Consider the following 16,183-nt stretch of genomic DNA (forward strand, 5'->3'; position numbering starts at 1 on the left):
ACAAAGGTCGGCATTATAGGGGATTTTAACATTACAAATTATGACTGGAAAAATCATTTTGCGAATGGTTTAGAAGGGGTGGAATTTGTCAAATGTGTTCAGAAAAGCTTCCCCTGGCAATATTAGTAAGTCCCAGGAGGTTGAGGGCAAAACTTGATCTAGTCTTGGAAATTGGGAAGGGCAAGTGAATGAAGTATTTGTAGATGTGCCTTTAGAGACCAGTGACCATTAATCTATTGATTTAAGATAGTTATGTAGAGATATATGGCAGAACTGTAATTTAAATTCTGGAATGTACAAGGTGGAAATTAACTCAAGTTGATTAGAACAGGTTGTTTGAAGGAAGAGGGAGTGTGTTGACAAGAGTCGAGGACCTGCATGTTCCTGTTAGAGTGAAGGGTCAGACATGCAGATATAGGGAAACTTGGATGATGAGGCACATTGAGGCTCAATTCAAGAGCAAGGAGAAAACTTGGGGCAGGTATAAGCAGGTGGGGGTGAAGTGTATACCTGGAGGTGAGGTATTGCATTTTGACAGGTTTGTGGTTAGGACCAACACAGTGAATAGAAGTGATCCTTAGAAGTGATCCACATAGTACCTTGAGAGTGGTGTCACAGGTAGATAGGTAGCCAAAGGTAATTCATTACATTGGCCTTCATCAGTCAAGGTATTGAGTATGGAAGTTGGGAGGTCATTGTTACAGATGTATAAGATTGGTGGGTCCACATTTGGAGCATTGTGTTAAGTTTTGGTCATCATGGTGTTAGAACGATGTTGTTAAGCAGTAGAGGGTGCAGAGAAGATTTATGAAGATGCTGATAGGACTTGGGTACCTAAGCTGTAGGAAGAGGTTGAAAGGGCTGAGAATTTATTCCATGGAGCATAGAAGGATGACAGATAGTCTCCTAGAGGTGTACAAGAATAGATCGGATGAATGAATGAGTTGTGTGTCAGAGTAGGGGCATCAGAGGACATCGGTTTAAGGTTATGGTGAGAGATTTAGAAGGAGAAACCTTTTTTACACAGAGGGTGGTGAGTATCTGGAATGGGCTGCCAGAGGAGGTGGTTGACGCAGGTAGTATTGCAATGTTTAAGAAAAAAATTGGACAGATACATGAAAAGGATTGGTTTAGAGGGATATGGGCCAGGCAAGTGGAACTAGCATAGATGGGACAGTTTGGCCAGCGTGGACATGTTGAGCTAAGGGCCTGTTTCCATGCTCTGACTCTAGATGTTGCAGCCATTGAGCACTGAGGTTTGGTGCTCAGGATTGCCTCCTGGTTGGCACAATGAGTGCATGCCATTGCTGGATAGCATTAGCAACTGCTCTTGTTACTATGAAGACATCTCCAGGCTGGAAAGCCCTCTGCAGCTAAATAAAGTGAGATGGAGACATCAGCTTCCATCACAGTTACACAGCAGAGTACAGGCCATTCAGCTCAACTCATTCATGCCATCATTCTGGGTTGGCTGGCTATATTTGCCTGCATTTGTTCCAAATCCTTCTTCACCCTTCCTATCCATGTAGCTGTCCAAATACCTTTGTAATTGTACTCACTTTTATAGCTTCCTCAGGCAGCTGGTTCTGAATGGCAAAAGTTACCCCTCAAGTCCCCACTCAACTTAAACTTAACCCTGTAATTCTCAAATTATCTATCCTGGGAAAAAGACTGTGAGCATTCAGTTTTATCCAGTCCCCTCATGATTTTATAAACCTCTTAGGTAAACCCATCAGCCTCCGATACTCCAGGGAATAAAGATCCAGCTGATCTAACCTCTCCCTGATAACTCAAGCCATCCAGCCCGGCAACATTCTGGTGAATTTCCTCTGCTTCCCTTCCAATTCATTGATATATTTCCTATAGCTAGGCAACCAGAACTGCACACACTACTCCAAGTATGGTCTCACCACAGCCTTGTGCTGCTGTACCATGAGATCCCAGCCTTTTTATTCGTGATCCTGCTCAATGAAGCCGAGTGTGCCAAATGCCACATCCTGGTCCACCTGAGTCTCCATTTTCAGGGAATTATTATCTAATAGTGATGAGAGTTCTGCCAGCACATCAAGTGGCTGATGGCAATCCCCTGCAATAGTCCACTCTCATTATGCAGCTGAGGTGCAACGCTGTATTCTGCATCTCAGCAATGAGCTCCCTCACTACTTGGCTCAGTCATTTAATGCCAATCATTACAGGCAGTCACTGCACATCTCCTCGCTGCTTTATTTAACTCCAAGACACATAGCAATGAAATCACTGTTCCATTGTGGTGGGAATGCCAGCAGGTCAGCCCAAGATGTTTTTAAAGTACATTCTTTTGAGTATTTAGACTTTAGGACTGACTGTAGCATAATGAGCCAGCAATGCAATAACCCATGTATGCAAGCCAGGATAATGCTTTAATGGGGCTGTAAGCTTTCTCTTTTTGACTGTACACTTCAATGTAAACTTAAAAAAAAATGCATTCTGATTACATTATGCTATTAACAATTTTCACAACATAAATTTAATTTAGTCAAATTCTGAACTTTGCAGCTCATTTCAAAAATTCTTAAAAGGTCGACAATAAGAATTGAGCATTAATGTCACTTTATGTATATGGGATATGAAACTTTACTGACTGAATTTGCTTCATCTTGCTGAGTATAATTCTTGTAACTTCAGCATACACGCTTTCATGCTGTCTACTTAGTTACTTTGAATAAGCAATTTTTAAATTTCAGTTTGTTTGCTGTGTGTTGCTCATTTGCTGGTATGAATTCAGTTGAATTATTGACACGTACCGAGGCACAGTAAAAAGCTTTAATTTGTGTGAGTCAACTCATACAGCAGGTAGTGTAATAATAACAAATAAATAAGACAGCATGTCAAATTGTGCGGGGTTTAGAGAAAAGAACAGAAATGTAGGGCAGAGTATAGAGAAAAGTACAGTTGAAAAAAACAAAACTGCAAGGAAAGGAAGACCCCAATTTTCTTCTTGGCCATTCTGATGATCCTCTGTATTGATTTTCAATCCAAATCTTTGCAGCTGTCATATCACACAGTGATACCACTAGAGAGAACACCCAATTGTGTTCCTGTAAAATGTTGTCAAAAACTGGGCCAGTATCCTTTCCCTCCTCAACCTCCTTCCTGACCAATGAGGAGTTGTAAGTCCAAGATAGGCCATTCATTATATGCACACCAAGGATCTTTGTGCACCCAACTCTCTCTATGATGGAGCCATTGATGTGTTATGGAGGGTGGTAAACTTTCACCCTCCTGAAGTCCTTAGAGATTAAGATTGTTCTTGCAGCATTGGATGGACCTGCCAACTTCTCCTCTGTAAGCTGACACATCACTGTTGCCGATGAGGCCAACGACTGTTGTATTATCTGCAAACTTGATGATTCTGTTGTAACTGAATCTGGCCGTGCAGGAGTGAGTCAGCAGCGTGAAGAGTCGCAGGCTGAGCACACGGCATGACGAGACTTGAGATTTTGCTGCCAATCCAAACTGACTGTGGTCTTTCAGTCAAGAAGTACAGAATCCAGTTGCAGAGAGGGGTGTTGAGTCCCGTTGAGGACAGTATATTCATCATTGCTTGTGTTTACTTGACCGTTGTAAGTGGCCACCTCCCTGAAACAGCTCCAGTCTGTGGTGTCAAAGCAGTCTTGTCGCGATGCTATGCCACCCACCCCCCACCCTCCTCTCCCTTAACCATCTCCTGTTTTCCCTGTGAACTGGTTAAGTTTGTTTTACTAGCTGTCTGTATGCCACAATTAGCAGGACATATATGCGATCTGTGGTATCCAAAATGGGGGAGAGGGGCAGCCTTTTACGCACCAGGGACATTGGTGTACACCCTATCCAGAGTGTTCCCTGCTGTGGTGAAGTTGACATGGTATTGAAACCTTGGTTGGCCTGGTTGAATTCGCCAACTACAATCATAGCACTGTCAGAGTGGGATGTCTGGGCTTCGCAGATGACATCATAAAGCTCTATTGCTTCACGCTCATGAGACAAAGGCAGAACATAAACTGCGGCAATCAGCGTGGCCGAGAATTCCCTGGGTAGGTAGATGGGTCTGCATTTCACCATCAGGTACTCTAATCTCTGCTGAACAGAAGGACTACAACAGAGACATTTGTGCACCAGTTCTCACTGACGTAAATGCACAGTTCCCCCTCCTCAAGCTTGCCAGAAGCAGCAGCATCTCTGTCTGCCCTGAAGGAGATAAGGCCATCAAGCTGATTGCTGTGCCTGGAATGGAGTCCTGGAGCCACGTTTTTGTCACCACCAGAACACAACAACCCTCCAGTTCTTTCTGGTTCAGATGCAGCCTCAGGTGATATATTTTCTTCTCCAATGATCTTACATTTGCAAGTAAGATGGTGGGGAGTGCAGTTCTGAAGGGGTTAAATCTCAGTCTACCCTGATACCAGCTCGGTTGTCACACTTCTACCTTCGCTCACAGCACTTTCAGTGGCCTCCCACGCGATTCCAAAGATCCGCTCCACAGTTTGCTAAAGTCTGTGTTCCCTGCTTCAGTAAGTTAAAACCATTCAATATCTTATCAATCTGACCCACTAGTTTGAAAGTCCAGTTTATATTTCTTATTTTCATGAGTGTTTCATGATCATAAACAAAATGTTATGGGTTGGGGATTGTATCATTGTAAGGAGCCGAAGCAGCCACAAAAACCTCGTGCAATGCCCTTTTTTCAGCTAGCATACGAGGAATCTTTCTCTAGGTGGGTAAAGATGGAGTGAAAGGTCAAGGCTATTATTATCTGTGGACCACTTTGGACAGTGGGCAAACCAAAATGAGTCCAATGTTGATGATCATAGAGGTCAGTGTCACTAGGTGGTAGTCATTTTGTCCCGTTACCTTCACTTTCTTTCGCACTGGGATGATGGTGGCTGCCTTGAATCCAGCAGGGACAGTGGACTGCTGCAAAGATTCAAAGATGTCTGTTAGGACCTCCATCGCATGGGCCACACAGTCCTTTATCACCCTTGATGCTGGTATGATGTTTGGTCTTGCTGCTTGGCATGGGTTTCACTCTTGATAGGCTTCTCCTTGCCTCAGATATGGCTATGCAGGGTATTTGTTCTTTAGATTGAGAAAAGGCTTTCCTTGGTGTCACATTAATGTAACCAGCTCTAATCAGTATGACCATAAATTCCCTGGGTAAATAGAAGGGCTTGCACTTCACCATTAATACCTCTATCTCTGGTGTACACTGGGTCTTTACCACTGAGATATTTGTACACCATTCCTTGTTGATGTAGATGCACAAGCCCCTTCTGCAAGTTCTGCCAGAGGCAGTAGCATTTCTGTCTCCCTGAAAAGAGATGAGGCCTTCCAATTGGATGGCCAAATCTGGAGTACATTTTTGGAGTCACTGGAATTATCAGTGCGCAGCAGACCCTCATCTCCCTCTGGTTTAAATGCAACTGGAGGTAATCTCGTTTATTTATCAGACATTGGGAAGTAAAACCGTCAAAAACGCAGGCTGGAGTGATTTGCTTTGAGTCTTACATGAATGCCAGCACACTTATCATGCTTCTGTTTTCTTGCGCACCATTTCCAATCGCTTCTTCCCTGAGTATCTGTTGGCATCCGTGACATAGACTGCCAAATGGAAAAGAGGCAGCTGAGAGGCAATAAGAAACGAAAGAGAAATGTCAGAGCAATTTAGTAAGAGTAATCTAGGCCTCAGCCTCGTGTTAGGCCTTTAAAGGGCAGAATCCACTATTGTTGAAATGGAGCAAAAAGAAAAGCAAATATGTTTTCCAATTCTTTGGAAAATTTGATATACAAGGACAAAAATGAATATGTATGACTAATTCACAATTGGTAATTTACAGGTTGAATTAAACAGCAGTCAATGTGGTCCAAGAAATTAATTTGAAATAATACACAAGTGTTGGAGAAATTCAGCAGATTATGCAGCATCTATAGGAGGTAAAGGCTAAGCAATGTTTTGGGCTGAAGCCCTTTGTCAAAGTATTAGCCAAAAGGTGGTGATGGTGGAGGGGGTGGGGGTGGGGTGGGGGGGGGAAGAAAAGGAGAATAGGGAGGGCAGGGAGAGGAGCATAGGCTATCTAGTAAGAAGTCAATGGTGATTGCAAGTGGGAGGATAGAAGAGAACAAAAATCTAAGAAGTAAAGGGAGGAGGGGAGCTCTCTGATAGGAGAGGGAATGAAAGGGGGTGAGGAGCTGAAAGAAAGGAGACAGAAGAATATGGAAAGAGAGACTCAGGGGAAGGATTTAAAGGAAATTGGAGAAGTCATTGTAATTGCCATCGAGGTCGAGTGTGCCCAGACAGAACATAAAGTGATGTACCTCCAATTTACCAATAGCCTCAGTTTGGTCGTGCACAGACCATGGATTCATATGTCAGTGTGGGAATGGTATGTGGTATTAAAATGGGAGGTCCTTGCTATTGCAATAGGCAATAGGTGCTCAATGAAATGATCTCCCAATCTTATCCAGTCTCTTCGACATAGAGGAGGCCACATCGAATGCAGTAGATGACCCCTTCATATTCACAAATGAAGTGCTGCTTCACGTGCAAGAACTTTTTGGGGTCCGAAAACATGGTGAGGGAGGAGACGTGGGCGCAAGTGGATCATGGGGGTAGGAACTGAGAAGGCCATTTCTGGGATGGGTTAAGTGGACAAGAGAGTCCCAGAGGGAGCAGTTATTCGATGCCATAATCAACTTTTCCCATTTCTGTTAACCTCTCCACCAGTCTCTCTTTCTGTACCCCTTTGTCTCCTGCAACTCCCCACACTTTCCCTTCCTTCTTTAAGAGAGCTAAGCACCGTATCCCTCTGCCCTCTCCCTGTCAACTCAGCTTTTTCTCCACATGTGGCCTCTTGCTTGTTAGCCTCTGGCTCTTCCTCCTGCCTCTCCTCTTCTCCCCCTTCCCCCACCTTTTTATTCAGGTACCTGTCTTTTCCTCATACCAGGGTGAAGGGCCAAGGCCTGAAATGTTGGCTACCCTTTATTTCCTATTGCTGCGGTGTGACCTGCTAAGTTTCTCCAGCACTTTTGTGTATTGAACTTGAGTCAGTGTCTGCAGACTTCCTTGTTTAACTTGTTTTGAAGCAAGATGTGCATCTTGTAATTCAACACAAACTGCAATAATGTTGAACTGAGAAATAACTACCAATCTCTTTGGTGCAATGTGTAATTTCAGGTTGAGAACCAAATATTTATAGATTTTTTAACAATTTTAGTCAGGCTTTTCATTGTTGTGTTATTTCAGCTTATATTGAGAAGCTATTAAAAGGAAATTTTGGTTTGCAGTTGGCTTCTTAAATATATATTTCTCCCAAAATTGGACGGGATTTCATAAGCCAGCTCTTTGACAATTCTAGTTCCAATTTTCAATTCCATTCCTGACAAAAATATGTGCTGATGTCCCAGTATGTTACTTAAGGAAAGCTGCACTGACTGAGGTACTGTTTTACAGGGGACTGCAGCTGTAACTGAGGCATCCATTCTTCCAGATGAAACATTAAGATAATCAAACCCCTATTTTCTGCCTTGGGTGCACATAAAAGACCCACAACATTATTTGAACATGAACAGAGATCCCAAGACCTGGCCTCTATCACTATAATAAAAGATCAGTTGTCTTTTGTTACCCTGATGTTTGTGAGCCCTTGATGTATGTGTTTGCTGCTATGTTTCTTACAATAGAGAACAGCAGAATGGTTTAACCACAGCATATCCCCTTTATAAATGATGATAGCAGTCTTTTTCCATTTACTGAGATGTAAATCCCATGCATTGATTCATAGAGAGATACAGCACAGGAACAGGTTCTTTGGCCCAACAGATCTGTGCTAACAATTTATACTGATCCTACTTTAACTCCAAACTCTGCATTCTGTCAGATCTCCAGATTCTATCATTCATCTACACACTTGGGACAATTTGTATTGTGATTGAATGGTTCCGCACAATGGTATAATGGTATCAGCCCTGGAGAAGATGGCGATAAGTTGCCTTCATAAAAAGGACTGGATGATGGAGGGTATTACATGCTTGCATCCAAGAGCTGTTCAATTTCAAAGCCCTGGCAAAAGGAGGAATTTCCCCTCCGCTGTCTCGTGAAGACCAGAGAAGTCATTTGACAGCAAAAAGCAACCCTGATTCAACAAGTTTATTTGAACAAAATGAACAGTTTCACTCATTGAAGATAGAGTGCTATTTTTCATCAGGAGTTTAGCTCATGTGGAAGTATTTGATGCTCACGTTAGGTGAATTGGAATTCTCCTTATCGATGTGATTTTTCTTTTAAATTTTTAATTTAAATGTTCAGTTTAATCATAAGAAAACAAACCATTCTGTAGTATGGCTTTATTTGAGAAAACATTTATGGTGCTATTTTAATCTGATTTTTTTTCTCTCTCTCTCTCTTCAAACTTTAGCCCTAATCCCACTGCCAATGTTCAGGTTCTGCAAGAAGTATCCATGTCACGTTACATCCCGCATCCTTCACTCGTCGTATCAATTACTTTGACTTCTGTCAGAACAGAGACTGGGATTACGTTGAAAATGCCACAGCAGGTGTCGATGCAATTCTGATTCTATTATTTCATTGCTCATTTGTTTAGGTTACCTTGCTTTATTACACCACACACTACAGGCCAGCCCAAGATATTTGAGATATTTCAAGGGGAAATTACAATATGTAAACTTTTGTTTACTTGAACTAATATTGTGAAAGATTCAGTAAAAGAAAGCCCATTTTAAATTCACCAAAAAATTGCATTTCTATATTAAATGTAAAAAAATAAAATGGGATTGGTGTAGGATTAGTCTAAATGGGTGTCTGATGGGTGGTGTGGACTTGGTTAGCCAAAGGGCCTATTTCCACCCTACATGACCATGTCTCACCCTAATGAATAATAGAAATGAATAGAGTCCAAAATTCTCCAAATTACTCCACACTGTAACCATTGCCACCTTTGCCCATCCCAGTCTTTACTGCTTTGACTGATTTTGATATTCTGCGGGCACTTTCATTTGGTTTCATGACAGCCAAACAATGATTTGTTGCCTGCAACTTTCTCAAAGCACTTGCACGTCCCTCACCAGCAAGTTTTCCAATTTGCTTTTGTTTAGCATCACTCACAACACTGAATTGACAAGATACATCTCAAATAACTGAATTAAGTTCCCCGGGACCGGACGCGATATACACCAGGCTGCTGTGGGAAGTGAGAGAAGAGATAGCTGGGGCAGTAACTATGATCTTTGAATCCTCTTTGGGCGCAGGGGAGGTGCTGGAGGATGGGAGAATGGCAAATGCAGTCCTCTTATTTAAAAAAAGTAACTGGGAGAATCCTGGGAATTACAGGTGTTACATCAGTGGTGTGCAAATTAATGGAGAGGATTCTTAAGGATTTGGAGAAGAACAATCTACTCAAGGATAGTCAACATGGCTTTGTGAAGGGAAAGTGTTGCATCACGTCTAATTGAGTTATTTGAGGAGGTAACAAAAAGAAATTGATAATGATCTACATGGATTTTAGCAAAGCATTTGACAAGGTCCCCAATGAAAGACTCATCCATGAGGCATGGGATTAGTGGAACCTTGGCTGTGTGGATAAAAAAAATTGACATGTAAGAAGAAAGCAGAGAGTAGTAGTGAAAGGAAAGTATTCTGCCTGTGGAGGTCAGTGACTAGTGGAGTACCACAAGGATCTGTTCTAGGACCTCTGCTATCTGTGATTTTTGTTCTTCACTCAAGCTATCAGACTTAATATCCTGAGTCTATTATATTGAAACTTGCCTCTACTGTGCCTACTGTCTAGTTTTTATTAATAATTACTGTATTGTTTGCACTATTTTATTCACTTTATGTAGCTTTATGTAGGTTGTCGTCTAGTGTAGTTTTTTTTGTTTTGTCTTGCATAGTAAGGGTGTAGTCTTTTGTTACGTTGTTTTTGTGTAGTCTCATGTCACTTTATGTAACACCATGGTTTTTTTTTGGAGGAATGTTGTCTTGTTTTTTTACTGCATACTGCCTTTGCAGTTTGTTTTTAAAATGACAAATAACGACTACTTGAATTTGAAATGACCTGGATGAAGAGGCGGAAGGATGGATTTAGTAAGTTTGCGGATGAAACAAAGGTTGGAGGAGTTGTGGATAGAGTTGAGGACTGTCGAAGGTTACGAGGATAGAGAAAAGATGTAGAGTTCGGCAGAAATGTGGAAGATGAATTTCAATCCAGCTAAGTATAAGGAGATGCATTTCAGAAGGACGAACCAGAACACTGATGGTTAATGGTCGGTTGCTTAAGAATATGGATGAATAGAGTGACCTTGGGGTCCAAATCCATGCATCCCTCAAGGTTGCAGCACAGGTTGATAGGATAGTTAAGAAAGCCTATGGGATGCTGGGATTCATTAATAGGGGGATTGAATTCAGGAGTTAAGAGGACACGTTACAACTCTACAAATCTTTGTTAAACCACACTTACTGTGTTCAATTCTGGTCACCTCATTATAGAAGGGATGTGAAAGCTTACTGTGTTCAGTTCTGTCACCTCATTATAGGAGGGATGTGGAAGCTATGGATAGGGTGCAGAGGAGATTTACAAGGATGCTGCCTAGATTGGGAAACAAGTTTTATGAGTTTAGCAGAGCTGAGACTTTTCAATTTGGAGTGTAGAAGGATGAGAGGAGACTTGATAGAGGTCTACAAGATTATGAGAGGCATAGATAGCGGGGACAGCCAGCACCTGTTTCCCAGGGCAGGATCAGCAAACACCAGAGGACATATGTACAAAGTGAAGGGAGGAAAGTTTAGGAGAGACATCAGGGGTATGTTTTTTTAAGAGTTGTGAGTGCTTGGAATGCTTTGTTGGGGATGATGGTGGAGGCTGAAACATTAGGGGCATTTAAGAGACTCTTAGATACATGGATGAAAGGAAAATAAAGGGTTATGGGGTAGGGAGGGTTTAGTATTTTTTTTGGAAGGAATGTATGGCAAGGTCTGAAGGGCCTTGCTGCATTGTTCTTTGTTCTATATGTGATGACTGCAGTGATAAAGTTGCAAGTGAAAGCATTGTGAATAGCAAGTTGACTATTGCCATGTCAATTATTGACAGGAGAACTGTGCTCAGAAATAATATTTTTAAAATATTGACTCTAGATCTTCTATTTGCTACATTTGTGGCTGATAAATGGATAAGGAGATATACATATAATTGTGGTTCCTCTATATACAGTATATAAACCAAAAGTGATGTTCCGTAATTGTTTATAAAGTGTTGCAAATGATAAATCAATATCTTATACAATTTACCCTTTCTTAATTTAAAAAGAATTATTTGCAAGGTTTCTTGGTGGGAAACCATGATCCTTCTAAGCAGTTAAAATCTCTAAACTATTGAACTCTTCTTTAATTCTACAAGTAAGGAAGATGTATTATATTTCCAAATGTCTCACTGTTACTTAGTATTTTATTTCAGGTCTGTGGTGTAAAGGAATGAACTCCACCCCTGTGTTATTTTGTATCAGAGCAGGAATTATTCTATTTCACAATAAAACTATTCAGCAGCTTTAAATTGTAGAATAGATTGATCAGGAATTTCATTGCGTTAATTCTATTGCTGTTGATAATGTACTTTAAATTATGTCTGGCTCATTTTAAATGCTCTAGAAAGAAAACCAGAACCAGTTAATAACATTAAATTTTATTTTTTAATGAATTATTTACATTTGAAGATATTCGTCCTTTACTGATTGCCTTAGACTAAATAAATTCTCTTTCAGGCCTGTGCTGCAGAAAGCATAATGCTTAATTTGGCTGGTCAGCTTATCATGCTACAAAGGGATCGATCAGGTCCTCAGGTACGAGAGAAGGATAGTACTTCCAAACGTAAGAAGCTGGTAAGTAAATATCCTGGAAAAATCACAAAGCAGACAACCTGAAAAGCATTAAATGAGCTTTAAATATTTCAGTATTTTGTTTCATAGTAAATTAAACTGAAATAATATTTGTGTAGATATTTTTGGTTCACTTCAGAACAACAGATGATCCTAATAATTCCATGTCTTTCAGCTCCCATTCTGTGCTCCAGTTGTACTTGCACAGTGTGTTGAAAATGTGTGGACAACCTGCCGCTCTAATAAACACAAACGTCATTTGCTCGAAGCTCTTTGGCTCAGTTGTGGAGAAGCAGGAATGAAAGTTTGGCTCCCTCTTTTTCCTCGAGACAATCGCAAACCACATTCCTTCCTATCCGGGCGGATCATGTTGCCATTCCAAATCAATATCTATCCCTTAGCTGTACTTTTTGAAGATGCTCTTGTCCTTGGTGCAGTGAATGAAACTTTGCTCTATGATAATTTATATGTACATAACCATGAAAAGGAACCTTTGGAAATCTTATTCCCTTTTTGTATTGTTGAACGGACTTCTCAAATCTACCTCCACCATATTCTTCGCCAGCTCCTTGTCCGGAACCTTGGCGAACAGGCTCTACTCTTAGCTCAATCCTGTGCCACACTACCATATTTTCCTCATGTACTGGAACTGATGCTTCATGAAGTATTGGAAGAAGAAGCTACCTCCCGGGAACCTATTCCTGACCCGCTGCTTCCAACTGTGGCAAAGTTCATTACTGAATTCCCCCTTTTTCTGCAGACAGTAGTTCATTGTGCTCGAAAGACTGAATATGCTTTGTGGAATTACCTGTTTGCAGCAGTCGGCAATCCTAAAGATTTGTTTGAGGAGTGTTTGCTGGCACAAGATTTGGATACTGCTGCATCGTATCTCATTATCCTACAGGTAGGAATTTGGTGTACACATGATCAGGAAAAAATTAATTTGCAATTTTGTTTCATAATTTAGTGTAAAAATGCTCCAGAGCTTAAGTTTTGCACACTAAAAGCCAAAATGTTGTCAGATTCCAGTTGCTTTAATTCTGAACTCTCATCTATTTCTTGATATCTCAGACCAAATTGAATTGGCTGAAGACTTCTGTGCAGGTGGGGATCTCAAAGAGAGACTGAAATAGATAGTCCATTCAGTGTTTCTGGCCAAAGGTGATTGTAAATGCTTTAAGCTTGTCATTTTGAATATGGAAATGCTCAAACCATCATAGATGTTAAATATTCAAAGGCCTACAGAGAGGGAGGAATTTAAACTATTAATCAAGAAAAAAGTTACTTCGATGAATTAATGGGACTTAAAACTTACAAGTCTCTTGGGGGCTAGTTGCATTGGTTGTAGTCTACTGAAATTCCCTGGATTCTGGACAGGGCCCTGAATTGGGAAACAGCTAAATCAGCTCTTCTGTTCAAGAAAGGGGGTTGGGGTATAAAAGCTCGTGAAACACAAAATGTTAACATATAACAATAACAAATGATTAGAAAAAGTTACTGGAATGTTAGGCTTATTGCAAGGGGTATAGTGTAGCACGTTTTAATTTCAGGTTTGGTCTTGTTTAAAGAATGGCATTGTTTTAATGGCGAAGCAGCAACGGTTCAATAGGTTGGTCAGTGGGACAGAAGAGATGATAAAAGGTAGGTTCACCAGAAGAAGTAGTGACCTCGTTGACATGTTAAGATTTGTAGTAGATTGACAGGATAGGTGCACGGAGAATATTTCCTCTAAGGGGGTTGACTAAAACCTGGGTCATAGTTTCAGAATAAGGGACTGTCAATTTAGAGGTAATACCAGGGTAATTTTTCCTCTGAGCGTGGTGAATCTTTACCCCTTTCACACAGATATCCCACTTAATTGGCATGTGAACGACCCGTGTTTCAAGCCAGGTCAGTTCATTCACACTGAACAAAGAAAAGCCAGGTTGAAATGCATTGGCTCTGATACTGTTACCTTAGCAGGTAATACACAAGATGGAAATGACCCCCCCCCCCCCCCCAACCCACGTTCATTGCATTCACACAGGTAAGTGAAGTGGTTAAAAGGTGGTTAATTCCCATCTTTTAACGGCTGTGTAAAAAGGGTTTCTGGAATTCTTTACCCCAGAAAGATACAGATTCAGTCATTAAGTATATTCCAAGCACAGATTGACAGAGTTTTGAAATGTATAAGTATGTTTAGTGGAATTGAAAGACAAAGCAAGTTTAAGGGATTGAAAGACTTACTCCTGTTCATGTTTCTTAGAATTTTACTCTGTCATTTTTGTTGCTGACTTATTAGTGAAGCAGGAAGTTGTTCTTTTTGGATAATCTCTGAGTGGGGAATTTTCATTGAAATTTTTATACACAATTTTGTAAATCTGTTTTAAGTTACAATGTTTAAGAGCAGGACTCATCTATTGACAAATAAAACAAGCAGGCAGTGTGTATCTTTTGTTAAGTTTGTAAATATATTAAAAATAGGCACTGCAGAGGCTTTTAAGCCTGCTTGACCATTCATCACAATCATAGCTGATTGTCCACTTCAGTACCCCATTCCCATCTTCTTTGCATATCCCATGATCCCTTTAGCATTAAGAAACAATGTCAACTTCTTGAATATATTCAGTGACTTGCCTTCCTCTGCCTTCTGTGATAGGGAATTTCATAGAATCCTCACCTTCAAGGTTAAGGAATGTTTCCTTACATAAGCTCTAAGTGGTGTCTTGTATCTGTGGCCTCTGGTTTTGGATAAGAAATTGGAAGCATCTTTCCTATTTATAGTCTGCCTTGTCCTATTGGAATTGTAGGGGTTTCCATGAGATTTTCTCTCTTCTAAGTTCCAGGGAATATGGGCTTCACCAATCCAATTTTTCTTTGGTGTGGCCACATCCAGAGTTGCGTGTACAGTTTGGTCTCCTTTGCTGAGAAAAGGCATTCTCATCATGGAGAAAGTACAGTGGAGGTTCATTAGACTAATTCTTGAAGTGGTAGGACTTGTGGAAAAGGAGAAGTCTGCCATCTATCTCCAGTAATGCTCTCCCCTTTCTTGATCTCTCTGTCTCCATCTTTGGAGGCAATCTGTCACATCCAAACCCACCAACTTCCACAGTTATATTGCCTACACCTCTTCACACCCTGTCTTCTGTAAGGATTCTTTTTCCTTTTACTAATTCCTTCAGCTCCATCGCATCTGCTCCCAGGACAAATTATTCCATGTAAGATCATCTGAGATGTCCTCCTCCTTCAAATAAACATGGCTTCCCCTTCACCACCATCAAGTTGGCTCTCATCCACATATCCTCTACCATGCATCTGCCCTGGCTACTTCCAGCCCCAGATGCAACATGGACAGGGTTCCTTTTGTCCTCACATAACACCCCACTAGCCTCCAGATTTTCTGCCACCTACAATATGATTCCCCCCTCCAGACAGATCTTCCTCACTTCTCCCCTTTTTGCCTTCACATGGGACCATTCCCTCCATGACTACCTCATCCACATATCCCTTCCCACAAATCGCCCCCTTGGTACCTACCCCTGAGGCCACAGAAAATTATATATATGCATCTGCACCTCCATCCTCACCACTATTCGGGGCCCCAACAGTCCTTACAAGTGAAGCCACACTTGCAAATCTGCAGGGGTCATCTGCTGCAGCTGGTGCTCCCACTGTGGCCTCCTCTACATTGCTCCTTCGCTCTGTTCACTATAATAGTGGGGATCTCCCAGTGGCATTCCATTTCAATTCCCCGCCCCATTCCCATTCCGACTTGTGAGTCCATGGTCTCATGCACTGCCCAAATGAGACTGCCCACAAGTTGGAAGAATGACACCTCATATTCTATATGGGCACCTTCCAACCAGTTGGTATTCACATCAACTCTGGTTTCTGTTAGCTCCTTCCCCCACCAGTCCCACCTCTCTCATTACCTATCCCTTTCCTCCACCTCTCCCCCCCCCCTCCCTTTTCACAGAGCTACCCCTCTCCCTTGATCAATTCTCTGCTTTTCTCTATCCATGTCTTGGCTGTTGGCCTATGCGCCTCCCCTTCCCTTTCTTCCCTCTTCCCTCCTCCCCCTATCTTTTTATTTAGGCACCTACCTGATTTTTGCTCAGGTCTGAAAGATTGCTTATATATCTTTACTTCCTATGGACTCTGCATGACCCGTTGAGTTTCTCAGCATTTTTATGTATTTACTATAATTGTATCATCCGCAGACTTTCTTATTTCAGTCAGTCATTGAATCTTCCTCAGTAGATTTTGATATATTCCCCAATAAATTTCTGAATTCTAAATTGTACCC

At 41.3% G+C, this 16,183-nt stretch overlaps 1 protein-coding gene across 8 annotated transcripts in view; it reads left to right on the plus strand.

The window, feature by feature from the left end:
- Window positions 1–16,183, plus strand: part of ric1 (RIC1 homolog, RAB6A GEF complex partner 1) — a 197,324-nt gene that overhangs the window by 155,477 nt on the left and 25,664 nt on the right. For all 8 annotated transcript variants that reach the window (XM_069920737.1, XM_069920754.1, XM_069920745.1 and 5 more), the window contains 3 exons: window positions 8,430–8,568; window positions 11,785–11,901; window positions 12,074–12,802. In XM_069920737.1, coding sequence (XP_069776838.1) covers window positions 8,430–8,568; window positions 11,785–11,901; window positions 12,074–12,802 — 985 coding nt within the window. The remainder of the gene's footprint in view (window positions 1–8,429; window positions 8,569–11,784; window positions 11,902–12,073; window positions 12,803–16,183) is intronic.

This window comes from Narcine bancroftii, chromosome 1, assembly GCF_036971445.1.
Source record: "Narcine bancroftii isolate sNarBan1 chromosome 1, sNarBan1.hap1, whole genome shotgun sequence".
NCBI lineage: Eukaryota > Metazoa > Chordata > Chondrichthyes > Torpediniformes > Narcinidae > Narcine > Narcine bancroftii.